Below are 27,644 nucleotides of genomic sequence, written 5' to 3' on the forward strand. Positions count from 1 at the left end.
AACGAATCAGAGGTAAGAAAATACAGAAATACAGTACTATGCCTTGAGGCAGGGTGGAGGTATGACTGGTCAATAGTGGGATTTTAAAGTAATGCTGGTTTGACTTTTCTGCCTTTAAAACTTCACATATTAAGAATCAGTATGTGGGCTTCTGGATTAGAGAGGAGATGGCAACTCAGAGTGCGCATTGAAATTCTGTTCCTGTTGAGAGTACGTGACGTTGTACAAGTTGTGTCTGTGGATGACAGTCAGTGAGACCCTAACATATGCAAGAGGTGCCGTTGACTTTGACAGCTGTCCTATTGTGGGAGTTCTTGATGGCCAAATAAATTGAGATCTGACTGCTTTTTGTGTTTTGCTAAATTATCTTGAACTATCAGTGCATTTGGAATTGAACCACTGCAGGTAATGTGTAGGCTAGATTGCAGTGCATAATGCTTGCTCTCTTGAAGATCCTGTCTGTAACGCCCTGCATAAAATACTCAGGATGGTTATAATTTTTGCCTGTGCTAGCAGTTTCTGTGGCTGCTTGCTCTCTTTGTAGAGTTGAACCAAGGATAGCAATACCCATAGATTTCCCTGTATTATGAGCAAAGTGCTTCCCAAATGGAGGCAGGTTGAAAGAAGCAGTCCTGTGGCATTAAAATGTGCTAACTCTTCATCTGGAAATGGCATTGGAGTGTTGGACTTCATGGAGAGCGGCCTGTAGAGTGGCTTCAGTGGAGCTGCATTAACGCTCAAGCTGAGGCATGAAGAGCTGCCTGTTTCATATGTGCACTGAGGATGCATCTGTCGATCCCATTTTGCACTAACATTAAACTCCCACAGTTCTTCTTCAACCCATTGTTAAATGTGGGATACAGTGGTGTTACATTGGAAATTTTTGTGGCACTTACGAAATGTGTTTATGAAAAAAAGGGATATGTGTATGTTATTTACTCATTAATGGCAAAATATCTGTACGTATATCTATGTGTACAGGATTTAACTGTCTTGTTTGGGGAATTTGTTAGCAATATTGATACAACTATAAAATTTATTAACTAAGTATGTACTTGTAAGGATCTGTAAAAGTATATTTCTTTAAGACAAAAAAAAATATTTTTTTGTCTGGGGTTGCACAGCACTTAGTTTAATGAAACCTGGATGGTTAAACCATGGAGTACATTGTCCGGGGTGATGTGCATGCCAATGGTTTGCCTGGGTTAGAACAGAGATTAGACAAAGTCGCAGGGCAAAAGGGTTACAAGGGCATTTTTTAAACACAAAGATAAAATTTCAGATATTTCTTGGCTGCTTATAAGAGGAAGCTGGATAAATGTCACTGTATTTACCCTACTGCTGTCATTTTCCCCCTGAGCTTTATTATAAACCAGTGTCAGACACAGGCTGTTAGGCTACTTTGGCCGTTGATCCATCCCGATACAGCTGTCCTTGTGTTCTGTAGTCGAGTTCCAGCACGCTCAGGGTACATGCCATTGGTGTCTCTGGAACAAACTTCTTCAGTTTATCTCAAAGAATTAAATGTGCTGCTTTGGCAAAACTGACATATCTTCTCTGAATTTTTTAACTGAGGGGAAATGGTTGAGTGATGATGAAATCTAGTTTTCTCTTTTTTTCATTTGATGCTAAAGTGCTTCAGACATTTTAACTGAAACATCTCATAATTGTTCTCAGATCCAAAGCTACAAAATATTTGGTAAACGTGAGGTAACTTCATTTGGAACTTGGTTTGGAGTGTCATCACTCGAAAATTGAATGGAAAAATAAATCTGCTTTAGATTAAAGTATTTAGTATATTGAGCATATGAGCAGCTTAGCTTCACAGTGTTGTTTGTATCAGCAGGATGCTTTATTCAGCTTTAAAAGCCAAGGAGATGTCTATTTACTTTGCCTGTGATCCTTTATATCTTTGCAGAGCAAAATGAATTTGTGTTTCCAGGGTTGTAGTGTTCTTTTCAAGTGGCTCTCTAGCCTTTTACATTCTCCTTACTAAAGCTGTAAATGGTTGAAATACCGCAGCTGAGAAGGTCCGTCTCAAGGAATTTGTTATGTGGTGTGGTGAAGAAGATAAAGCTGGTAGGAGTCACATGCTAGTATAACGCTGCCTGTCTTTCGAATAAATACTGAAGGGAAAAATCCTGAACACGTTTCCCCATCCCTCATCCCAAACTGCAGGAATTAAGTTTTCTTCTATTCAATTTGGCATATTATGTGTGTAGTCTAGTATATATGTACTCTAGTAACGTATTGTTTCATTTATATGTTGTTTTATAACCCTTTAAAATGAATGTAATTTACTTCAGGATGGCTGCATGACAGAGTTGGGTAATGCAAATTCTGTCTGTTGATTATGGAAGTAGATGACTAATATTTTGGTATAGAAGTGCTGGCATATCTTTAAATATCAAGTGTTCTCTAGATGTGTATGGTTGTTAGTTGAGTGCTTGTGGACATATTTAGATGAAAATCATGGGAGTGTGTATGTGTGGTTTGTGTCTGCGTGCAATGACAAGTCAAGCAAATTGTCTTATACAAGAGGCTAAACTACTCCTGGAGCAACACACTGAAATTTTTCTGCAGTGAGTAATAAAGAGGCAAGGATTTTTTGAGAGCTTTGCTGTTAGCTTGCAATGGCATTAGAACTTGTAAGACTAAATTTATAAGACCAAAAAAAACCCTGCAGCAGTCTTGGTTGATACTAAAGTGCAGAAGGCTGAAATAAACTTTTTTAACTTTTTCAGGTCATTGTGTAATGGAAAAAAATGGAGCTGACCGTGACGTTGCTATGGAAGGATCTAATGATTTGTTCATAGGCAACTGTAATAGCACAGGAGAGTCAGAAACAAGTGATCGGGTTTTTCAGGTGAGGTATGGGTGTCCTGTCTTTGTAGATACTTTACATCCTCTCTGTTGAATTTACAGTATGATATTTCGTCAATGTGTTTTTTCTTCCCTTTATAGTAATACGTTGCGTCTTTTAAAAAAGTACAGCAATTCCTTTCCTTGGATTCTTGTGCTATGCAGTTTTGAACTGATGAATATCTAGATGTTACATGTAACTACAACCTTTAGTAATTATATTAATAGATCCTGTTATAGGGCTGCATAAATATATGTTTCATTGTGTTAACAAAATCTTTTAATAAAGGAATACTTGATGACATGTCTTGGAGTAGGAGGGGTTCAGAACACTAGAAAATTGTGTCAAGTTGCTCAGTGACCAAATGTGGCAAATAAGAATCCAGGGACACAGGACATCTGTGTAGGTATCAGGGAACTGGGGTCTTTAGTGTGTTTATTATAAAATATTGCCAGATATTCCTAGTCAGAGCAATTTTTGTGCATGAATGTTTTTCTGCAGATTATTTCCACTAACATGAAATATCATTTGGGTAGTGATTTAGTAGTGTGTTTATGGTCTTTACACAATGTCTTTAACACAACTAATGTAATCTATTTGTTGCTGCTTTTCTGGTGTAGTTTACGGTAGACAGTTTCAGCACAGAAGATGTATACATGCAGAATTTTTAAGAAGTTTGTTTGACCTGGGTCTGGCTTTAGCGTAAAATTTAGAAACATTTTTCCTTTTTATTTGTAGTATACAAATTTTTGTAGCAGAAATGTCAGAGTTGTTCATGTGATTGCTGCAGGAGATACAACAAATTGCAGTACTTTCATTGGCCAAATGGCAGCCTGCAATGGTATTTTACACAAGAGCTGCCTATTTTCCATTATTTTTACATGTTTAGTATTTGTGTTGTCAGAGTTTCAACAAGACAGATACTTGTGCTTAAACATTTAAATTTAGTGAAAATGGGATGTGCTGTAAGGACTTGATCCTGCAAGCTTGATGAGAATAAGCTCTGAGTACCTATTTTTTGAGACTTGCAAAACCTGATTCTTGGTCTTGCACTGTGTAATTCCTGGACTTGAATTGGCAGGTTTGTGTTGCTTGTGTTTATTCTGTGGTAAAGAAATGTTTGTCTTCCTAGCTAAATGCATGTATCTAAAGGCCAAGTAGAATAGTATTTAGGATTTCTTGTGAAGTCAAATCAAGTTGGCAGATGTTTCACAGTTTTGTTTTGGTGTAAGTTCTGTCAGGTTCTGGGTAGACTTGTGATGTTTTAAAGTGATGAGAAGTTTTGGGGAACAGATTTTGGGCACAAGGGATTTTCTTTCCCCTTAGCAAAGAGAGTTTATTCTAGGAATGATAAATATAAATATATTTTCAGCATGGAAATGGAAAACAAGACGAGAGCTCCATCTGAGTAGACAACACAGCTCACTAGTTTTAAATGTTCTTTTCTTTTTCTTTTTTTTTAATAGAAATTGCTACTCAGGATTAAAGTACATTTTACTGTTTTTCCTCTGTGAAAGCACCTAACCTGCATGGATTCCAGGGATCCATTGTTTGGACAGAGTGACTCTCCCGCAGCCTTGCCCATCGCAGTACACCTCTCAGGCAGTTCTGCATCATCAGCTGCGCCTGCACGGCCACCCCAGCCACAGCCTCACTCTGCAGAGGAGTTCCACATGGTAGACCAAACCGGGCAGCCTCTCTATGAGCTGCAACCTGTAGGAGGGCCCACTGCGCAGATGGTGAGTGTGTCTGAAACAGGGCAGGTGGTGTGCTCACAGATGAGGGAGCCCTTTGAAGAACTTGTTGACATGGTGCTTGTTCGTTGTAACAACAGCTGATTCAGACTTTAGCAACAAGGTGAAACTTTTCAATGGTGCAGTTCATGTTCCAGTTGCTCTTCCTCAGGTAGGCATATCCTTTCTCCAGCCATTACTAATTTTATTAAACAACAACTTACATCTTTTGTCATTATCAAGCCTGGATGTTATTGTGAGATCTCATACTTCTGCGACTGCTGCTTTCTCTGTATTCCCTGGATAAGTCTCTCTGTGTTTTTTTGGGGAGACTGGAATACTAGCAATAAGCTAACCCATTATGTCTCTCTTCCCCCCGTCCCATTAATTTGCTTCAAACATCACTGTGTAATTCTTAATGCTTATTTTGTGAAAAGGTAACTCTCACCCAGAGGGTTTGGTTGGCATGTGTTGTACTCTCACTAAAGATACTTCACCCATGTAAAGTATAATAAATCTGAAAGAAGATAGTGTTTTGTATTATTCTACGTTTTCTAATGTTGTTGGTATCAAGTCCTTAATAATTATGGGAAAATATACTGTAGGGAGTTGTTTAAGTTTTCCAGAATTCTAGAATATTTAATTAAGTTTTTTTTTTTTTAAGTCCTGGAGCTTTTCTATCTGCTTTTGCATGAAATGCTGCCCATAGAGGTCAGTTTCTTAGGAGTAAAGGTCAAAATTTTTATATGTTGTAATTAATTCAGCTAGCCCACGAATGGGGTTACAGTGAATGGCTTTCAGGTTTTTGATGGCTTAATAATAGTGTTGTAAGTTTCAAATAAATATGGAATTCATTGTAGAATCCCTTAAGTTTTGTCTTTTTCTCTCATTTAATCAATTAAAGACTATTTTAAAAGGGGAAAAGTAATTTTAAGAAACTGGCAGTAAATAGGCAGTTTCCTTATAATGTGAAATTAAGTTAATTTACAGGTCTTAATTCCAACCAAAATATTTCCCATTCTGGTAGTAAGCAAACCCAGTTGTGCTGCATGATGATCACCGTACAAACTGGTGCCGTTCATGCCTTTGTGTGATTGCCTTACAGATGATTGTTGCCAGCCAGTCAGAACATGGACAGGTGCTGCATGTCATTCCTTCTGCCCAGCCAGGAATGGCCCAAGTGATTATTCCTCAAGGTCAGCTTCTGGATGTGACCAGCACACAGGGTGAGTTTAACCTGTGGGACTTGGGGTGTATGTTCCTGTGACTAAGCATATCCTACACAATCTTTTTAAGCACGTTGCTTTTATGTGTTTCCTTTCCTTAGTCATTTATAAGACAAAAATACATACTTACTGAATCTCCCTTCTGATTGTGAATCTGGCACCCCACACACCACATTTGCTGTTGGGCGAAAGCCTTATGAAATAAGAGCTAACATGCTCACTTTAGATATGTGACGTATAGATGAAGATATCAAACACGAAGCTGCTTCTTGCCTTTTTTACCATTGATAAGGATATTTGTGCCAAGTCAGACAGCTGTAATATCAACTTCAAATTTTCACTTTCTGTTTACTTAATTTTGAGTGAAGTAGTTAATTAATATAATGCAGATAGAAGAATTAATGTTCTTCTGGTCTGTTCCGGAGATCACTGGTGATGATGCATCTTTTGTAAAGCTAGAAATGAAGGACCTAGGTAGAAATTCAGTTCCCAATGAAGAAAATGAGATGTAACTTTCACTTCATTGCCAATTTCTTTCCCTTTCAGTGTGTTAAGTATCACATTTTAAGTATGTGGTGAGACATAAAACTAGAAGTGCAAATTTTAAGCTTTTCTCTAGAAAAGGGGTGTACTGAAATCTGCAAGCCTTGCTGGGTGGCAAAATGCTGTGCACTAGTTTGCATTCACAGAATAAGACTAAGAACTAGGTTGTCACGTTTTGTTAAACTCTCCAAGGTGTATTAAGCTGTTTTTGTGTTTTCTGTATGAAATTCTCAAAATCTGAGCAAATTCTCAAAATCTGAGTGCTAGTTAAGTGCTCCTGTGGAATGAGAGCTCAAAGGTAAGACTAGAGTCCTGATGTTGGGTGTATAGAAAAAAAGAGTTGGGATTCAGGTCATGATCTAGGCTTGCTCCTACCCTAATGCTCATCCTTCCCTTCCTCTCCACTTGCTCTTGCAGGGGTAAGACTACTCTCTGCTTAAGTGTAGTTGTACAGTCTTACGTGACTTAAGATGATTGTGATTGATTCAGTTGCTAAATAATTGCTACTACTTTTTGTAGGCAATAAGTTGCAACACTGAATATGAATAGTATTTCTGTATTCTCCTTTTTCATACTACATGGGGCTCCCTGTTTGCAAATAGCTCCATTTCACAGTATTTGAATACATGTTCTGCAACAGTGCTACAGGGGTTTTTTGTGTGTGTTTGTTTTTTTCCTAGAGACTTACTGTGTAAATGAGTTTATAGTTATTTGATCTTTAAAAGACAGTTAGGAAGACTTGTCAATGGTTTACTATGGAGATTAAAGGGGAAGGAGAATGGATTGCCAGTCCTTGAGTTTCACTTGCCTCCAGGTAGTAGTAATGTGTGAAATGGCACAGGCTTCAGAGCAGACCTTAGTGTCGCAAGCGCATGCCTATGTAGAAGGAACCAGCGCTATGAGCTTTGAGCCCGAGTGGTGTTTCTCTGAGGTGCATGCTTGTGAATCTTTTGGCACAAACTTTTTAGTGGAGTGATTTCTGTACTGAGTCAATAGCCTATCACTCTTGGGATGGGGGAGAGAAGGTTTCGTAATTGAACAGCAAAAATCCTGCATCTAAAGAGAGCTCACTTTTCTTTGTGTTGAGACCAAAATATCAAATGCCTGCTTTCACAGTTTTCCATTATGTTTTTGTTTGACTAAACACAGAGGCTTCAATCTAACTGTATTTTTTGGCTTATGGATTGCTCCCTGTTATCAAGAAACATTTGTTCGAACAGCATGTAGGATTCAATTACAAGAGCCCATTTTTTCTTGTTTAGTTGTTCTTTTCTAAGAACAAAGCAGTATCATAATCTTTTTTTCTTATTTTAAAAGCAACCAGTGTGTAATTTGTAGCTGAGCAAAATAGTTGTGCAATACTATATGGATTTGTGGAAATGTAAAGCAGAGTTCTTCTGATCATTTGCTTTGTGGTGAAAGGATTCGTTAGCAGTAGCATAATTGCCAAAGTCCTTGAGTACAAACAAACTTAAGAAGTGTATTTTCATATGTGTGCCTAGAGTTTTGAGTGTTGATTCACAACTACCAAACTACTTTATCATATAGAAATCTTACTTCATATATCAAAATGCTTGCGTTTCCAACACATAAAGTTTAATCATAGCTTGTAATTTCTCTATTCTGAGTCCAGTTATTAACCAGGAGGATGTTTTATTTTTGCAAAGATGTTTCAGAAGAGAAGCGTGGTGATGGGAGCTTGCAGACTGTGGCGGTGGCTGCTATAGCAGACAGTGCAAGTAGTTACATTCTACATCCACAGGCATCTCTCACTGTATCGAAAAAAACAACCACCAGGTAGGTCAGGAGTTAAAAAGATGAACAATCAGTTTGATCTGCTGTTACTACTGCCTTTTTTTCTTGCAGTTTATGTTTGCAGTGGTTATCATAAAATTACCATAGCATGCATGTTATGAACACTTAGTATTAGTGAATGATATGTAGCTAGCTGTGTTTGCAGGCAGCTTTTGTGTGTGCCAGAGCAGTGGATAAATCAATTAAAGTACCTGTTATTTCAGAGGTAGTTGGATATATTCTGTCCAGAGCAATAGGTGGGCATTTAGAGTAGCACAGTGCAAATTACTGAAATTACTCCAAATAGGCACTGACACTGTCAACCAAGAGTTGAAAGTGATCCAGTGAAGGAACTGCAGGGAAAGTTGAAGTTTGAGGGAGCAGAGTTTCTTGTATGACTATATTAAAACCTATATAAACCATCCTCCTGCAAGTAGGGTTGATTGTAGAGATGAAGTTTTTAGACAGAGATTTCAATGGTTGGCATTAACAGGGAAAGCCTACTCTTTGTTCTCTGGATAACTTCTTCAGCTTCCTTTCATAAAGTTTGAGAAAGTAGCTGCTAACTGTGTGTTTCAGTGGAATACTGAGACAGGCAGATTAGTTATCAAGGTTTCTAAAGATAAAATGGTTTTTATTCTCTTGATATCCACCAGTTTCTGTCTTCATGCTAAGTGATGCCTACTATTTTAATTCCTGAATACTCTTGATTCTTTTTTGCTAAAAAAAAAAAAAAAAAGGCGAACAACCAAATCAAACACAAACAAACAAAAGAACAAAAAAAACCTGACCCAAAGACGGCAGGCTGGCTTTGCATTGGTTTACGCTCTTTCAAAATCAAGATGTGGAAGAGATTAGAATAATCTCACCATGGCACAAATTATATAGATTCGAGAAACAATTAAATTAAGAGAAACAGTTTGTGAAAGGGTTTTGTGAACACAGTCTTTACATGTTAGAAAGATAATCCTGGAAAGGAGACATGTTTGTATGGACAGGAGGAGCTGATGCACTTGAATTTTGGAATAATAAAGATTGAGTTAGCATTGGTTCTGCCTTCGCATTTAGGGAATGCAGAAACTAGATACTTACTTGAAATAGTTATTGGAGCTGGTTTTCAGTAATTTAGAAATATACTGAAATGTGCAGCATTTAACAAGTGTTTGATACTGATTTTAACCTTTAGCATTCTACCGTCAGTCTGCATAAGAAAATTATCAAGACAATCAACTGGTCTGTTTCACCATGTTTTGTCTATTGTTGTCAAGCAACAATACTGAGAACACTGAATGCTCAGAGGTCTTCTTGAATTTAGAAAACAGTGGGTTTTTTAAAAATATGTATATTTACTGTGAATTATTTTAACAATGAAATTGAATAGGGGAAAATTTGGCCCCAGGTTTTTAAAGAAAGTTGATACAATATCTATAGTTTGATCATATGCTGTAGGGTTATACATAATGCACTGATGTTACATGTTACCTGTAGTTTAGACTAAATTGTCTGTATAGACTTCTACTATATGTTTTTGTTTTTCAGGGTGGTGGAAGATGCCTTTCCCATCCCTCTCCAGCCATTGCCGCCAAATACACCTGCATGGGCACGCCGTCTCAGGAACTGTGAGGTGGGCTGCAAAGAATTCTGACTTCATGTTTTGTCGTATAGGTTTAAGATACTGATCCTATTCTGTGAAAGGAGTAATGTTCATAGTTGCAGAAGTGGTGTTCAAGCTTCCTGATATTATGAAATAGTGCTGGTACTAGCTGGTACTACTAGCACATTTAAACACATAAAATGCTGTGGAATCCCATCCTTTTTTGGGAAAGCTTGAATAACTGACCATCAACTGTTCCTGAAGCAAACGGTGTGGTTCTGAAATCTCAATGCCCTACTGTGCTGGGAAGAGCTGTTCTGTGCCATGTTAGAGTTACTCTTGAACTGCAGTGCAAACTGCTGTCTTCTGCTGAGCAAACTAGTTTTTGGTGATCCATTAATTAAAGAATAAAATTGCTTTTGTATGGCCTAAGTCTGCAACTGTTCACAATTGTATTGTCACTTAGAAATCAAAATCCATGTGATTCACCAGAGTCAAGTCTAGAACTTATCAGAGCACCTTCATGTCAGTGTTTTATTAAGGATTTCTATTTAGATTTTCTTATTGATTTTTTTCTTTTTTTTTCTTTTTTTTTTTTTTTTTTTTTTTTTTTTTTGGTACCAGCATGGTTACCTGTGCTTGTTTTCTCTTTTGTTAAAAAATGCTCTGCCTTTATTCCCTATGATGGCTTTTGACCTAAACAGAACTCTCTCTTTACTTGCATATCGTAATATGTCTGCAGGACTGTCCTGATGACTGGGTTGATATCTACAGCTAGAATGTATCAGAAATCACTTAGGAGGAAGGGAGGGGAGATAGGAATGTTCTTGAGAGATCATCTACTCCTGCTACCAGACTCTTCCTAATAGATGTTTAGTTTACTTTCTCTTAATACTTCTCTTAAGGGAAAACTCATACTCTCTCTAGCTGGTTCACCTCATTAGATATCCCTCCCATTTGAGGTTTTTCCTATTGGCTTGGCCGCTGATAACTTGAAATTGCAGTTGCAGGGACTTAGAAATTGAATTTCTTTCTGTATCCACTTAGAAATAATTTTTAAATTAACTAAATATATTAATCTATTCCTCTTTGTTATATGCCTTTTGTTTCATACAAATGGTATTGCCCACTATTATATCCACCCAAACATTAAGAGGTCTGAAAACTAATAACATGAATTCTTCCATGGTGGAGATACTGTTTTCACTGAATGAGTCACTTGATTCAAATGGCTAGTTAGTGCTAAAAACACAGTAGCAACTATGTGGTACACACTTTCTTTTCCTAACATCAATGTAGCTTATCTGAATCCTGTATTATTGGTTTTATTTTATAGGAGGACTTGTATTGTGGTCTGCTTGGTCTGTCTGAGCCTATTACAAGAAATTTCACCTGCTACATTTAAAATTCACAGCAGCAGCATTTATAGAACTATTATTTTTAAAGAAAAATAAAATCAAAATATTGTCTGTTTTAGTGTGGTCTGAGGCTATAAACATCTGCCCCTGCTGTTCAACAGAACTGTTGCCTGTATACATTCATCTTCCTTGATCCTTTAAACAAACAAAGAAGAAATTTATTTCTGTTCTCCCTGCAGAGTCAGCTGATCCAAGGAGGAATAACCCAAATTCTCTTCCTCCTTGTGTGTTATCAGCAGAGTTGCTGTGCTGAGTTTGTCAATTACACAGTGGAAATCCACTGGAGACTGCTAGGATGCATGTGCCTTTTCATGGGCACAGACTAGAAACAATAGGATATTGAGGTGTTACCTTTCAGGTGTGACTGTCTTGCAGAATGTTTTGTTACTAGTAACAGGATTGAAGTGCCCAACTGTAATCTGGAGATGTAGCAGAGGTGCAGATGAATATGGCAACTCACAATTCCACTCTTTCAGTCACTCACCAGAATAGAAACAAACTTAATCAGTGTGGAAGTCTGTGTGAATTTCACAGAAGATACCAGCAGGTGAAGCCATGGCGTAGCCTCCATAGATGCTGCCAGTTGTATATCCCAGGGAGCTGAAATCCAAAGGACAATGAGTCTTTTGGCAAGGTAGTACTGCAGGCAAACATAAAAGCTGCAGCTGTCCAAAACTGGCACTAAGCTCTGTGTTTAGTGTTGATTCCCTGACTGCCTTGCAATGTTCAGTTTGCACTTGTTGTGGCCAGACAGTGTAATGCCTCTGCTATCCTGCTGTGTTAGTTCACTCAAGGAAAACTGCAGTGCTGGTGTGTGTACTTTAGTGTAATCTTTTATGTACTCCTGCTGAGATGAGGCTGGGGGAGAAAAGGAATTGTTCCTTCTTTTGGCTTGAAACTTGGCTGAAGTTAAAGGGTTGGAGAGTGTCTGATTACTTCAAGGTAATTGCATTGTTAATAAAAAGTGGATTGAAAAAAACTGGGTATTTTCTATAACCTACTTGGTTTTCAGTGATCTGATCAGAATGCATTTCCAGCATAAAGCAGCATACTGAAATAGAGTGTAATTAAAAACTGCATTAATTAATGAACAGTACAAAGCTAAGTTCATTTATTTGTGTGGAGCAGATGGCCTCCTTTGTCCATTTGTTCCTGCTTGGGAAGCTTCTAGAGAGCGGCGATCCTATGTGCTGTATAATATCCTTCTCTACCCCTTCTCCCGCCAATTTTGGGAAAATGATCTATCCTGTGCACAAGTAAAGCCAGAATATGAGACAGTGTCTTAACCGTTACGTCTACTTTTCTGGCACACCAGTTTTATCAGTCTTCTCTCATCTCCCTAGAACAAGGTCAGTGACCTAATTATAGTGACAGGTGTAAGATATGGAAAGAAAAATGCTGGTCACGCAATATTCACATTTGTAGTGGTACTGTAATACCTCTTGCGAAAGGGGGCATCCCAGGCTTCTGTGAAGAGGGTACTTGTTACACCTCTCAGGCTGCTTTGCTTCTCCTGAATTTTTCAGATCTAATTTTGGACAGAAATGTTATTTATAATTTCTGGCTAAACAATTGCCAGCATCTCTTCCTCACCACAGCTGTGTGAGTGCAGCCCATGTAGACTTTCTTAATTGCTGGAGCAGTGCTCCTGCAGTGCATGGAGCTGCTGAAGTGTAAGCAACTGGCGTCTCAATGACTGATGCAGCCGGTGCATACATAACCATCTGCTTTTGGGCTTGCACTAGCAGCAGTGCTGTGCTGGCCCAGTTCATTCACAAGGTGTTCATTTGTTCTTGGGCTTGACGTCTTGCTAACCACAGACATTTTGGGTTTTTTTAGGTGACTGTGAGGCAGGTTTTATGCACTTGTCTAGTGACAACTCACAAGTGTTTGTGACATAATAATCTTAGAGAGACACTGTTGCTGCTTTTGTTGTTGGTATTATTTAAATGTCTGTCTGCTCTGCCTTTGAAGGTGGCAAAATAGATCCATCAGACTTCAGTACTCATTCACCATGCATTTGCCCCACAGATATGCTATCTAAGACTGAGCTGACAGACTACTCTGGGTGTTACTTCCAGCTGCTTGGTCAGCCTGATCCCAAGCTGCATAAGAAGTGAGCATGGCGTTCTGAATTTGGATTGAAAGCTCTTTTCTGTCCCAGTGCTTTGGCTGCTTGCTGGCTGGCCCTGATACACCAGCTCTGAACCAGCCGTGATGGCACTGAGTAGCTAAACAGCTGTCACAGGGGATATTGCAAAGTCAGCAAAGTTGTTTGTGGTTTCTTTCTTTGTTGTTTTTTGGTTTGTGGGGTTTTTTTTACTTTGAGACAGGTTACATGCAGTTTTTCTGGAGTTGCCTAGAGCTTAGCAGAGTTCATTGAAACCATCATCAGTTTGCATGTGTCAAATTTGGTGTGTTATGTTTCTGTGTAACGTTGAGAATCAAGAGTGTGCTAAGTGGGTGAGGTGGTTACTGGTGGTACAAGCAGGTGTATTCTGCTCCAGCTTAGTGCGGCATGTGTGTGTTGAAGCAGATGCATAGACAATTTTTAGTGCTTCAGAGATTCTCTAAGTGAAAATGTTTGCCTAAGATGAATTTGTCTAGGAGGTGATTGCAACTGAAGTATGTGTTGGGGGAAACAACAGGAGTGAGGTTGTCCTATGGAAATAAGAGTTGGCAGTAACTATAATCTTTTCAAGGATTCTTGGTGTACTTATGGTCTTGGAGGGCTGACAAACTCCTGACCTCAGTGGGGACCGCTCTAGTGTTAGATCCTGTGGTAAATATATTTGTGAGGATACCAGTGGGGAAAAAAACATGAAACACCAAAAATCTGTGCCTGTGTCCTCACCTGACAGAGTCCCTGACTGCTTTTGTTTTCTTGTGTGATGTTCAGCAGTCAGATGGGAGAATAATCCTATTATTTCACCTCCTTTCCATGCAGAAAATTGGGGACTCATACCGCGGCTATTGTGTGAGCGAGACAGAATTAGAGAGCGTTCTAACGCTACACAAGCAGCAAACACAAAGTGTGTGGGGCACACGCCAGTCTCCAAGCCCAGCCAAACCTGCCACACGGTTGATGTGGAAATCTCAGTATGTCCCATATGATGGGATCCCCTTTGTCAATGCAGGTAACTAACTTTTATTCTAATAACTACTTTCAAAATTTCAACCGCAGTTGCCAACTGGCCATAAAGAAGGATCTTTATGGTGCTCCTTAGTGTTGATAAAGTCAAGGCACAAACATAAAAAAAGAACCGCTTGGGCACCTCCATGACACAGTCTGAAGGAGCTTGTTTACCTGAAACCATAGGGTTATGTTTTGTTGTGATTGCTTCCTTTTGTTCTTTAGAAATAAATTAGTTAAGCACTATTTGATGAGGGGTTCTTGTAATGAGATCTTTAGATGGAGGCCCTGTCTGCTCTATCAGGATGTGAAAGTTTTCATAAGGGTAAGAGCTTGTTTGAATATTCTTGCCTATCTTGGAGATCCTTTGACAAGTTTGTTCCACAGGAGGCAATAAACTATTTAAATGGCACCCTTTTAAAGAATCAAATACATTTAAAAAGCAAAATAAACATCAACATATCTCAGGAGATGTTTTTTCTTCTTTTAAATTAATGTTCAGACTACACAGGTTGGTAGTTTGCATATTTAGCTCATGCAATTCATACATGAAATTACTAAGAGCTCATTTGGATCTGAAATTAACAGGTTTTAATTGTTACATAGAGGTCACAAATGACTGAAATGTAGGGTATGTGCTTGTTATTTAATTATGTTTTTTCTGAAAGTAACTGAAAAAATGAAATGTTATCCCCAGTTTTAAAGTTTCAGCTGTAAACTGTGAGGCATAAGAAAGCTAAGAACAAAGCCAAAACAATTTATACTTTTATTTTTTCCTCAAAAAGCATGTGAGACATCTTTAGTTTCAGTAAGATCTACCTGATGAGTTACCCCACAGTAAGATATTTAGAGCAAAAACACACATAGATTTTTTTTTTCTTTAAAGGGTTGGAAACTAATAGAGACTCAGATTATGAAGTTGTAACATTTTTGCTTTGCTCAGAGCCCCCAGCAGGCTTTATGTATATTTCTAACATGTTGCCTTTCCACTATGTTCAGGTTATAACTCCTCTATGAAAAGCATTCATTAAAATCCTTTACACCTGTAGAGCGGAGGCTCCAAATATGATTTACTGAACTGCAGTGTAATTCCCAGATAACTGAATTCTAAACTGTGCAGGACAGAAGTGTTGAGCAATTTGTCCCTTCTGCATAAGTGGAACCAATCTGTAATAGTTTCCCTGCTGTGCTTCAGCTGTTGGGAAATAGGGAGAAGCTGGGTAGCTCCCTATAGTGTAAAGCGCGCACTAATCATCAAAATCTTTATTGTTATTTTTAATAAGAATTTTGGATAGTTGATACTTTTGTAGAAGAAGGGCTCCGTCAAATTGCTTTTGAGATTCATATTAGCAAGGACTAGTTTAAAGCTGTTGAAGTATTTTCAAGCCTAGAACTTTGATTTTTAAGTTTGTTTTTAAAAAAGAGACAAGATAGCTGTTTGTTATACATAATTTGCCTTTAAATTTTGTATTTCTTTATTTGCATGGATTTTATAATTTTTTTAAATGTCACAGTGTAAGGCAATAAATCATTTGGTACCTTATGGAAACACATGTTGCTGTTGTGATACTTAAAAAGCTTTTTGTTGTATCACTTGTGGTATAGGCAGCTCCTTGCCTGCATGCGTGTATATGAATTGTGAATAAAAGATAACTAAACTTGACATGGAAGAAATTTGGAAGAAGTTCCTTTCTTGACCACTTTAATGCTATGCCTATTACCCTTTTTGTTAGAGGTCTGACTGGAAGAAGTCACTTCAAGTTTAGAGTGAAGTAATATTTGTTTAAGCCTGTCTGGTTTTGTGGGGGTATGCCACACTGGAACAATGTAATTTAGCAGATAAGATTGGTCAGAATTCAAGTAAGAATTTATGGGACAGCATAGTCTGAAGTATTGATTTAAGACAGGAGGCTGGAAATAGCTGCTGACTTTTGATTTCAGCTGTGGATTTTCTCAGTTATTTTGGGGATTCTGCTTTTCTTATGTTTATTACCAGTATTGTACTCCTTTGGTAACTTGCAAGGCTGCTCATCTTGTGAAGTATTGGTGTTCACCAGGGCAGAATACTATTATTTTGCCTTCATGTATGTTGCAGGAGTGTTGCGAGGTTTAATAAGTTTGGGAAATGCTTTAAAAATGCTCTGTGTTCCTTACGTTCTGTGAGAGCAGCAGTTGCACTGTATTTGAATGCTTGATACACTTAAGGGTCAGATGGTAAACAGAAATAGCTGTTTTGGAATTCTCATCTTTTCTATAGTTACTGTTTTACTGTAATAGCTTCAGTGGTTCTTTGAATAAATAGAGTGTGTTACACTCTGTTCTCAGGAAGCAGAGCCATTGTAATGGAGTGCCAATATGGGCCAAGGAGGAAGGGGTTCCAGCCCAAAAAAGCTGGTGAGCAGGAAAGCACCTCTTGCCATCTGTACAAAGCCACTTGTCCAGCAAGGTGAGAATTGTCTATAAAGCTGGAATTGCTACTCAGCACCTAAGAAAGCATACTTTTTGCAAGCCTTGACAGAGCACCATTTGGAGGTGGTAGCAGATGTGCCCTTTAGCTTTGTTTCCTTGTTAACTTGAGGTTGGTACTTTTTTTGAGGGAAGGAGGAAATGCTGTCCTGTTAAACTGAAGAAGGCTGAGATTTGATAGGTTGCTCGATGCAAAGTAGTAGAACATCAGGATATGAAATACAAGTGGGAACTGTTTTCTACCTGGACATTATTTAGTTATTGTGGTGTCCTTTAGTAGCAACCATTTTTGGTCCTAAAACTTTGTCATCTTATTTGTTGTTTTTATTTCAGGCTTTTAATTACACTCGTATCAGTCAATCATCCTAATTTAGCAGATGTCCTATTTGCTGAAAGAGTTACAGTTCTTCCTGTTTGCTGGGGGCTTTCTCCTCATCCAACACTAATGTGTTTTTTCCTTGTCCTTGAGCATCCTCCTGGGTGCTTGTTCAGTTTTTACTGAGCTAAGAGTGTGTTTATCTGGACAGTTGCAGCTAGGTTTGTATGTGCTCAATTCTAGCTTCGAGCTGGGTGAACTACAGCCTGTTCAGAAATGGTGTTGTGCTTTTACTATACTGAGGGACAGAGGATTTTTGCTGAGGTGCAAAATCACCCTGAGTGACTTCCAGACTGTAACAGAAGTGTGTCTGTCTGTATCCATCTGCATCCATCTCTGTTCATGTATCCTTAACAATCCTACAGTTCTCTCAGAGGCTCCTCACCTCCTGCAACACTCTGCTTGAGCTTTTTCTATACTAATATCTGATATGAAGTAGGTGGGTTTTTTGCCTTCCCCATGAGGGCAAAGTATATTGAAGCAGAATTTTTTTTTTATTCCCCCTCCCACCCTCCACCCTTGGAAGGATCTATATTAAAAAGGTTCAAAAGTTTCCAGAATACAGAGTTCCTACTGACCCTAAAATTGACAAGAAAATCATAAGAATGGAGCAGGAGAAAGCATTCAACATGCTGAAGAAGAACTTGATAGATGCTGGCGGTGTCCTCAGGTGAAACTTCCACTTTTTTCTTTATCTTGACAAATGAAGCAAAAAAGAGCAATAATTTGCTTGTTTTGCTTTATTTTTTACTTAGTCACTTTATTAAGGTTCTTGCTTAATATCAATAGTAAACAATCCCCCAATGTCAGTAAGACTTCCGTGACTCTGGAGTATTTAGTTTGGTAAATGTGTGAAACACCAAGCTGTGGAACTTCAGCAGATGTTTCCCTGCTGGGAACAGATAGAAATAGTTGTATTATATGGGGGTGTTGAGGTGGTTTATTTTGCAGTGAAAGGTGTGAGAGGGCCCTGAGCTCTGAAAGGCAGTATCTTCCAGCTTGGGGGCTGTGAAAACTTGTCACTCTAACTAGGTCATCTGTGACTGTCAGACTGTGCCCCCAAGAGACTAATTTTTTTGCCTGCCGTTGAGAATTGTGTGTAGAAACTCTTTCCTTCTTGCCAGGTGGTACGTACAGTTACCCACTCAGCAAGCCCACCAATATCATGAAATGGAAACTTCCTGCCTCCCTTCTTCACCCTCCCATTTTTCTGTGTCTTCTCCTGAGGAGGAGGAGGAAGTTGTTAGAGATGAGAACTGTACTCTGCCTTCCCGACTTCATCCTCAAGTGGCAGACAAGATCCGAGAACTGGTGTCTCAGGGAATAGAGCAGGTCTATGCAGTGAGAAAGCAACTAAGGTACAGAACTGTCTGGCATGCTCTCAGTCTGTAGTGCTATATCTACTTTTGCATTTGGTTGATTTGGTTGGCAACTAAATTGTGAGTGCTGATGCATCATTTATATATTTCCCATAAGTCACGAGAATCTGTTTTCTGTTTTTCGCAGCTTTTTTTTTTTTTATTTCATTGTAGGTAGCCACTAAGAGCTGCTGTCCACTTTAAAGTTAGTTGAATAAATGGGGATTTTTAATTCCAAACTCTGTAGCAGACACACAAAAAACTGGATCAGAAGATCCTCTAGCTTGCTCTTGTTTTATTGCAGTAAGGGGAGGGAGAAGGTAGCAGTGTTTGTAACAGAGGGAAATAGCACAATATATTTTAAATACACATATTTTAATGTCCTTTAACATGTGACAGAAAGTATGTGGAAAGAGAATTATTCAAGCCTGATGAAGTGCCAGAAAGACATAACCTGTCCTTCTTCCCTACTGTGAATGACATCAAGAACCACATTCACGAAGTGCAGAAGTCCCTGAGGAATGGCGAGATGGTGTATAATTCAGAAAGTATCCCAGCAACGGTATGTTGGCCTTCATGTTTCTTTTTGATTTTTGGAGCTAAATATTGGAAGTCTTATTTTTAATTTTTACCACTTAGCTGTATTTCATCCAGAATTCTCTATGACTTTATATTTCCAGCAACAACATTTTCAGTGGAATCTCTGGCTGAGCAAGATTGGATTAAATGTGAATAAAACCTTCTGACCTTATTCGGTATTTATGTCATCAGCATTAGATCGCTATTAATTGATTGACAAATTATACAATACTAGCACTTCATGATGACTGCATGAACTGGAAGCCATGTATAGAAAAATTGACACGCGTCAGAAAATTTCAGTCATGGCTTTGTCGTGTTTTTGAGAAGTTACTACTACTTTTCTGTATCTGAAAAATAGAGATGAAGTATGTTTTGGGTGCAGTCTAAATTAGGGCTTGCACAACATTTTGAATGTGTAAATATTCATAAATGCACTTTATAGCAAGGGAAGTAAGCATGAAGTAGATACTTCAGAATGCTCAGTAACTCTTAGGCAGTGTTCCTTAATTTTCTTGTACCTATTGAGTAATAAGGGATACAGATTGATCCTAGTTTTCCCAGTTATGAGGCTGACTGCTAAGGAATTGCTGATTTAAAATAATCTTTGACAAACTGTGCTGTTAAATCATGCTGTATCGTCAGTCTTTTCCCTCTCCCTACACTGCTCTTGGCCCAGGTGAGTGCCTGATACTTGTTAATTAGCCAAATGGTTTGACTATTTTCTATTTTAAAGCCTTTGAACTGTCATGAGCAGACTTTAGCCTTCCTGCTATAATGCATGTTAAAAAATATTTTACAGGTTTGGGGGTTTTTTTGTAAGCCAAGACCTCCCAAAATACATAGTTATAAGAAAACAAGAAAGTGTAGTTTCAGACAGTGTTTTTCTATGAGTCCTGTATTTGGCCTGTGTTCCTGTAGTAGACAAACTTGCACGCTTTCTGAGAACTTAGATCTTCTTCCTTTCAGCTGCAGTGGACCACAGACAGTGGGAATGTTCTCACAGAAACAGTGACCGTTACATTTGCCTCACCACCTTCAGATGGTAGGACTGCATTAATAATTTCACTGTCTCCAAATGTGATTTGTTTCATTAACTGTGTCACAGAAGTTCAGTTTCCTTCCAGGGAAGTTGCTGTCATGTTCTGTCTCTCCGGTGAACTTAAGAAGGATTATTCTGATGTGTCTTATTTTGGCATGCTTTTTTTTTAACTGTTTGAGTGCATGTGTGGAAAATATGTGTAGTTATATGGGGTTAGCAGAATTATGAAAATTATAAATTTGGCTATTATTTAGCATCCTCAAGCAACTGAAGATTTTAGGGGGATGGTTATATGGAAAGAACATTTTGCCTTGAATGAAGGTTCTATTATCGCCTGTTTAGAGGGAATGAAATTCCTACTGAGCAGACAAGGCAGGGCACAGAAGACCCACAAGCCAACTGGGTCCTTGAGTTCCTTGATGATTTATGCTTCACAGGTGCTTAGACATCTTGCTAAAAAGGACTTGAATGCTTGTTAGGATTCCTCTTTCTCATAAAGTCATTGGCTTGATGAGTTCCACTGCTAGGATCAGGCCCTGAACAACCAATGCTGTATTTCTGTTGTCAGAATTGAGAACACACTTCCATTTTTCTTAGTGTTTGGAATAGAAATAGAAACACAGGTGTTTAGTGGCAGCAGGGCTGTGAGATTTGTTTCTTCAGTTCTTCATGTGGTGTTACTTCTTTACTGAAGCTTGGGTTTGTGTGTTCGTGGTCGACGGTCTGGTTTTTTTGAAGACACTAGTTACACTATTTTTCCTTTGTTGGAAGTGGGTTCCTGCTGCTATTACTTCAACTTCGAAACATATACTAAAACAAAGTTCAGGTGTTTGTAACCAGACATACTTGCAACCCACATAGTTAGGATTGCACATAGGCTGAGATGCTGTACTGGATCATGGTGGCTGATAATAAATTTAAAATGAAATTATTCTGCCCTTTTCCCCAGGTTTCAAGGATATTTTGACTAGTGTGACACCAAAAGAACTTTCCTGCATGTTGTAGATGCTTCCCCCATCCCTTCTTTAATACATTTGATATGAAGCTCATCGAAAAAGTTGTTGGCTTTTATCAGAGATATGATGGCAGCAATTTGGAAGAGCCTAGTCATTTGCATATGTTAAGATAATGCTGCAGAGTTCTTAGAGGTTTTTAATCTCAGTGGCACTGCCAGCTTGTTTCCTCATTTAACTGGAACATGGTGGTGGGTTCTTTTTGTTCCAGACAGGTGGTAGAGAAGTCCAATGGGACCAAAGGGGCTCTGCCACTGTTGTCAGGTTTAAAGATTTACTCATGTCGACAGTTATCCTCTAGCGTGGTTTTTGACTGAGGAAGTCCTGATGTGTTTGGGTTTCTTTCCCCTTTGGCCCCTTGTCGCTCTCTGATCTGTTTCTCATCTTTGTTGTAGCAGGAAAAATAAACCCCCAGAGGTTTGTCTCACTGTGTGATTTCTCCTAAATTACTTGGTGAACCTGATTTGTGTGGAGGAGTTTCATGTGCACCGGTGCATTTATAGTTAATAAAAAGACTAATGTTGGGCTTTGTTTTGTTTAGGTTTTTTTTAACTCCCAGGGATGACTTTTGGTATGAACTGTCTGAATGCTGGAGAAGGTTCAGAAAGACCAATTCTTGCTTTGTCTTTCACAGATAATTTTTTAAGGCAAAGTAGCCTATCAAACGTGTAAATTTCAATTCAGTGACATAACTGAATTTTAAAGGAAACTAGAGAATTGGATTTGTTTATTTTTTGCACATGTGCACCAATTCAGTGAACATAAGCAGATTTTTTTATTCCAGCATATCTTGTCTCCACTTAAATATGTGGGTATGTGTTTGTACACATTGCAAAAACATGTTTATAATTGTATTACAAGTCTAAGCAAAAAAAGAAGCCTGACTTTGAAAAAATCAGCTCTCGTTAGTGTTATGTGAAGTGGTAGCAAGGGAAAACAACACTGACTTCTCAAACTACTGTTTGTATACTTTTTTTTTTAATTTCAACTTGTGTCAAATGGGAGCAAATTTACATTTAAGAAGTCAAACAGTAATAGAACTAAATCCAGCTGTTTTGTTTTCTTGTTGTGCAGAACTCCCTATCTCCATGTGATAGAGCTTTCTCTGTTCTCTCCTAGGTGTAAGAATAACTCTAACTATCAAACTTAAGTGTGTTCCCCTTTTACATCGTTTATGAACTATAATGACTAGTGAGATAAAGTACCTATATATTTTTTTTTTTTTAAACTTTTGGCATTCATACTGAATGCCCATGCAGTGTAAGGAGTGGGTAGATTAGGAGTTGAACTATTAGCTTTATTCCTAGGAATGCTGGTGTAGAATGCAACCTAAGGAAAGAACTACCATGTCTTCCTACATGTGAATATTCACATATGCATGTGGAATCTCTGTGCAGTATTAAAAAGAGCCTAAATATTTGAAGTAGTTGTGTTCAAGGAGACTTACAGAGTGTATCTGATGGCCAGTTATGATAAAAAGTTAGAGTTTACAAATCAGTATATATTTTGAAAAATGTATCTCCACTCACTCAGATGTCTGGAAACTTCTGTATGATTTCCTGCTAGAAAGCTTTTTGTGATTGACCATTCTCAATTTTTTTCCATTCACCAGGCTCACTTTACGTCCACAGGGCAGGATCTTCTTTTACAGTTATAGCAGTGAAACTGCAAAATAAGAGGCTAAGCACTGTCTGCTTGTGTCTGGATAAACCTTATCCAAAGTGTTCTGGGTGGCTCAAACAGGAAACTGAAGTTTTCTTGCAAAAAACTGCTACAAGTGGATGTCAGTTTTTACGAATCTTCAGGAAATTAAGTCTGTCATTCTTTCATTAAATAAGAATTTTGAGGATATGATGTAATCTGTAGTCTGAAAGGCCTCCAGATAAATGGACTTTTGGTGTGATATTGCAAGTTATCCTCATTCCACAAAGATGTTTGGAAGGGAGTGGTGAGACTTAGAGGATTTCCTGTGTAGATTTTTATTTTGGAAGACAACACGTTCTTTTGATGCCTATCTGTTACTGAGCCCTTGTTGAGGTATATGTATTATCAAATTATTTGATTGCTAGTTTGATAGAAATATTTCAGCTTTTATGTTATAGCTAGAAATTCAAAGCACAGGGTAAGGTGCAATTACTTTGCTCTCTGAAATGGTTTTATTGGTGCTTCTTTTTTTTACTCTGAACAGTCATAGGAACATACAATCTTCCTGTAGTATTGTCTTTTCCTCATACCCAGCCTTTTTTTCTGTAGCGTCCAAGTTCTTCTGCAAGGAGAACAGCATATTTGTGTATATATATGTCTTTTATATGCCTATACTTAGATTGAAGGGGTTTGTTCTGTTTGTGGGGAAAGCTTTTAAATGGGAAGAGGAAATTTGTCATGACTGTTTGCTTCTTCTCTGTGGCACTGTAGGGAGCTCAGCAGGGGAATCGGTCATCACCAAAGCAGAATCCAGCCAGAGCGGGGAGCCCTTGCTACCAGAAACAGCTCAGCTTTTGTCTTCGCTCTCTTCACTTCAGCCTAAGATATTTGCACAACTTCAGGTACGGTCAAGTCGTTTACAGAACATGAAACATTTTGCACTGGGAATGCCAAAGGCGAGCTGAGAACAGCAAGTTCCCTCTCAGCTAATGATCCCAAACGCTGGCTAGGTAACACGGACTTTGAAATAGCTGTCAACTCTTACTTTGTCCTCTCTTGCTTGTCACATTTGGCATATAGACGTGGTGCAGCGGATCCCACTACCATCTTTTGACACTCTGTAGTTAAGGTCTCTTGTGAAGGCAAAACCAAGTAGGTGAAGGTAGTGGGCTTCTGCCTCAAACCAGGCACCTACTAATTTTCCACACAGTCCAGTCATTTTGTAACGAAAATGCTACAAAACTGAGGGGAGATAAGTCAGTCTTATTTATTCCTTATAAATCCTCCTCCAACCTCTAAGAAAATACTTTAAAATCCTAAAACTGCTCCCAGCTCAGATCTGTAAGCTTCTAGGTTGAAAGGCTGAAGAGTGGGGATAAGAATGTCATGCTAGAAGAGCTGCTTCTAAAGCTCATCTCCCTTCAAAGCTGGCTCTCTTAGCCTACTTCTCTAATTACTTTTTGAAAAGCTACCTTCATGCTTCCTCAACCCCAGTGAAATGCATGATCTCTTCCCTAGAAATACAATCTGCAGTAAGATGCTGTTTTACTTGCTGTTTCCCTTGTTTTCTGAAGGTGTCCTGGCTCAACCTCACTCTCTATTTTAAAGCAGTATGCTTAGCTTTTAGTGCCCACCTTTTGTGGGAATGGACAGTATTGGCTAATGATGTGAAACCAAATATCAATCCAAAATTAGAGCTTTATGGTCAAAAGTAGTCTTCTAGATGCTGCTGGATAGCATTGTCCTAATTGTTTTCTAATACAGCCTTAGCCTAGGGTTGCTGGGATTGACTGTTTGAAAGAGATGATGTATAGGAAGTCAGAAGGTATCTGGTTCCAGCATTGCAAAATACATGCCATTAAATGCAGATTCCTCCTGCTGCAAATACTGGTATGTTAGTTCTTCTGCCTTCTCTTTCACAGGGATTACAGCTGCAGTCAACTTTTACCTCCACAAATGGATCAACAGCCCTGATTGCTGTAAAAAACCGTTCCCCTCCCAGCCCTGCAAGTCTCTTGGATTCCATAGGGACTGCAGTAGCCAGTCATTCTCTAGTGCTTAGTCAGGGAAACAGTCTGCAAGCAAGTGCTGGCCTAACACAGCACAATACTACTGCCTCTGTTCTTGGGACTCCTCCTGTCTCTGATCAGAGTCTGGTCACCATGGGCCAGCTGGTGGCAGTTGGAGGGGTAGACGACTCCAGAAGCCTAGAAGGAGGAGTCCATCAGATTCTCTTGGGAGATGTACAGGCTATTCCAGTACGGATTGTGGACAGCCATCCAGCACTTAGTAAGTTGCAGTCTTCCTAATAATATGTAACTATAGAAACACAGTGGATTTTGTTCTGTGTGTCTTGAAGAAAGGAGAGAAATGTGTTGATAATGGGAAACTACAGCATAGAGTTATTTTGGCTGATTCTAGTTTCTACTGTGAAAACACGCTGACTGTAAAAAAAAAAAAAGTTTGCTGTAAAAAGATGGCTTCTTAGTTAAACTGATTATCATTTTCTTTGATGAAATACCATCTTATTTGATGAATACAGTATTTTTGCCAAAAATCCTAATATTTATCTAAAATCGTGGTCTTCAAAATAGTTTTTTAAATGGAAAATAAGAATAGAAAACAACCAATATTGAATTTAGTTAGAACTCTTTGGAAAGAAATGTGAGTTTTTTGATTACTTCTTTCTTTGCACTATCCCAGATTTCTGAATTTTTTTAATGAACTTTCACTAGGATCCTGTAGTCATCAATATGCTTTAGAAGTCATCAGTTGGAGTTGTATGTAATTGCTTGGAATTTCAAACTTCTGTTTGAAAAATATTTTTTAAAAAATACACAATAAACACCACAAATACCTTCCTGTCAAAACAGTAGGCTCCTTAAAACCACTGTTATCAAATATAAATACAGTCCTTGCATTATCACCTGTGGAATCTGATTGAGAATGAAAGCTTACATTCTCAAAGAATGATTTCTAATTCTTGGTGAAGAAAACCTATTAGATATGGAGCATATATAGATTAGTGCAACACATCCTTTTCACTTTCCAGAGAGTTTGAAATGTTAGCTGTGCAGTGCTGTATTGTTTATATATTATCTTTTCCTGTCATCTGTGACTTCTAAAAAGATGACTTTTGAGTAGTTTTGCAGGAATGTCTAGGTAAAGGTGTGCTAGATCATAGCCTACGCCTTCATAATGCCATAGTGATAATTATTTCCGTGTGTCCTGATGACTATTGCAGGTCAGCAAAACTTAATTTGTAATAAATTCTGTAATATTCTGAAATTGTAAATATAAGACTACATGAAGAAATAAGAAGGAAATAAAGGGTACATGAGGAAATATACTGAAATTAATATGTATTAAAGTAATACTGGGATATTTTACTGTGGCAGTATTGTCAAAGTTAAATTTAAGATATTTTCTGCCTGCTTTACCCAAATGTTTGTGGAACTGGTTGTTTTCCCTTTTATAATTGAATTAGACTAATCTGCTCAGAAATTATATTTTCTTTCAGGGTTAAAGAATTTCGGAGAGGTTGTCAAATGTACCTATTCCATTCAGTTGTTTAACCCATTTGTTCAATCTAGATGTTGATGCCTCTCAAAAATTTATATAAGTGATGAGTGTTAAGTGAATTTTAAAATACTATTTTACACAAAAATAAATGTAGTCAAACATTAAATTATATGACTGCAAGGACTAAAATCACTGTTCCCTTGGGATTTCCTGTCCGAGGTCTCAGTCTATCATCACCAGCCTGAACTTCGAAATTTTGAGAACAGTGGTGCCATTCCTAAGTTATTTGGAGGAATTGCCTGTAAAATGAACACATACTTTTTACTGGTTTTTTTTTTTGGTTTTTTTTTTTTTTCCTAGCAGCAGCAAGTTCTTTGGAGAGCAGGAGGCCAAAAAACAGTCTAGACTGAAGAGGGAATAATGTTATAGAGCTTATTTGGAGTAAACATCATATACTTGAACTTAGCAGTTCAGTCAGCGTATATATCTATTTTTTTTTTCTCCTGTGTGTACGCATGCACTTACGCACGTATGTGCTTGGCTAAAATTATGCTATATGTTCTGGATTTTCTCTTGTCCAAGTGCTAACTTAAGAATAAGCTGTTTTCTGCTGAAAATACATGTACAGTCATTGAGAAGTGGCCAGTCATGCCTGAAGTGTAAGTCATTCTCTAAATCTAAAAGAAAAAAAAATATATGGTAGCTTTATTTGTCCATGGGAAAGATGAAAGACATTTTGTGTGAGCATCATTTTTTTTCTTTATAAAATGTTTTAAATATTCTTACTCAAGGGGGTCCTTACTGCAGTAAATTCATGTCAACTTGCAATGTCGTATAGCACAGTATATGACATAACTGGCTGTCAAACTAAACAGCAGTTAACTTCACAAATGCCTTACCTCTTAGCTTGAGTTCCTGAAATGTTTTTGTTTTTAAATGCATACAGTTATTGGGGCTGAAGCGTTATCAGTGGAGTTTGAACTTCAATGTTTGATTTTTGTTTTGTTTTTAAGCTGAAGAAAATACAGAGGGTGTTATCTGTGTGAGCCAAGTTAAACAAGAGCCAAGAGAAAAAGCATTGTCTATGGAGCCAGATAAAATCAGAGACTGCCATAGTTCCTCACCTATTTAAATCTGTGAAGCCTGGAAGGATTTTTCAAATTGGAGAACTCTAAATGTCTTGGAAGGAAGGATGGGTGCTCTCAAAGTAATGCTATTCTTTAAAATCATACTGTGACATTCGGACTAGGCATATTTTACACTAGTTTTGACAGACAGCTGTTTTGACGTAGGAGTGATGTGACTCACTGCCAATTCCAGGTCATTCAGTTACCCTGTGG

At 38.2% G+C, this 27,644-nt stretch overlaps 1 protein-coding gene across 1 annotated transcript; it reads left to right on the top strand.

The window, feature by feature from the left end:
- The first annotated feature begins 2,755 nt into the window (after positions 1 to 2,755).
- CARF (calcium responsive transcription factor) lies at positions 2,756 to 27,436 on the top strand. Its single transcript, XM_010081712.1, has 14 exons — positions 2,756 to 2,866; positions 4,381 to 4,602; positions 5,702 to 5,822; positions 8,033 to 8,162; positions 9,699 to 9,783; positions 14,119 to 14,308; positions 16,630 to 16,750; positions 17,673 to 17,816; positions 18,271 to 18,504; positions 18,904 to 19,066; positions 20,053 to 20,128; positions 23,554 to 23,684; positions 24,705 to 25,071; positions 27,318 to 27,436. Exons 1-14 carry the CDS (start codon positions 2,756 to 2,758, stop codon positions 27,434 to 27,436), a joined length of 2,214 nt encoding a protein of 737 aa, XP_010080014.1.
- Positions 27,437 to 27,644: the final 208 nt, after the last annotated feature.

This window comes from Pterocles gutturalis, unplaced genomic scaffold, assembly GCF_000699245.1.
Source record: "Pterocles gutturalis isolate BGI_N339 unplaced genomic scaffold, ASM69924v1 scaffold45224, whole genome shotgun sequence".
Classification (NCBI taxonomy): domain Eukaryota; kingdom Metazoa; phylum Chordata; class Aves; order Pterocliformes; family Pteroclidae; genus Pterocles; species Pterocles gutturalis.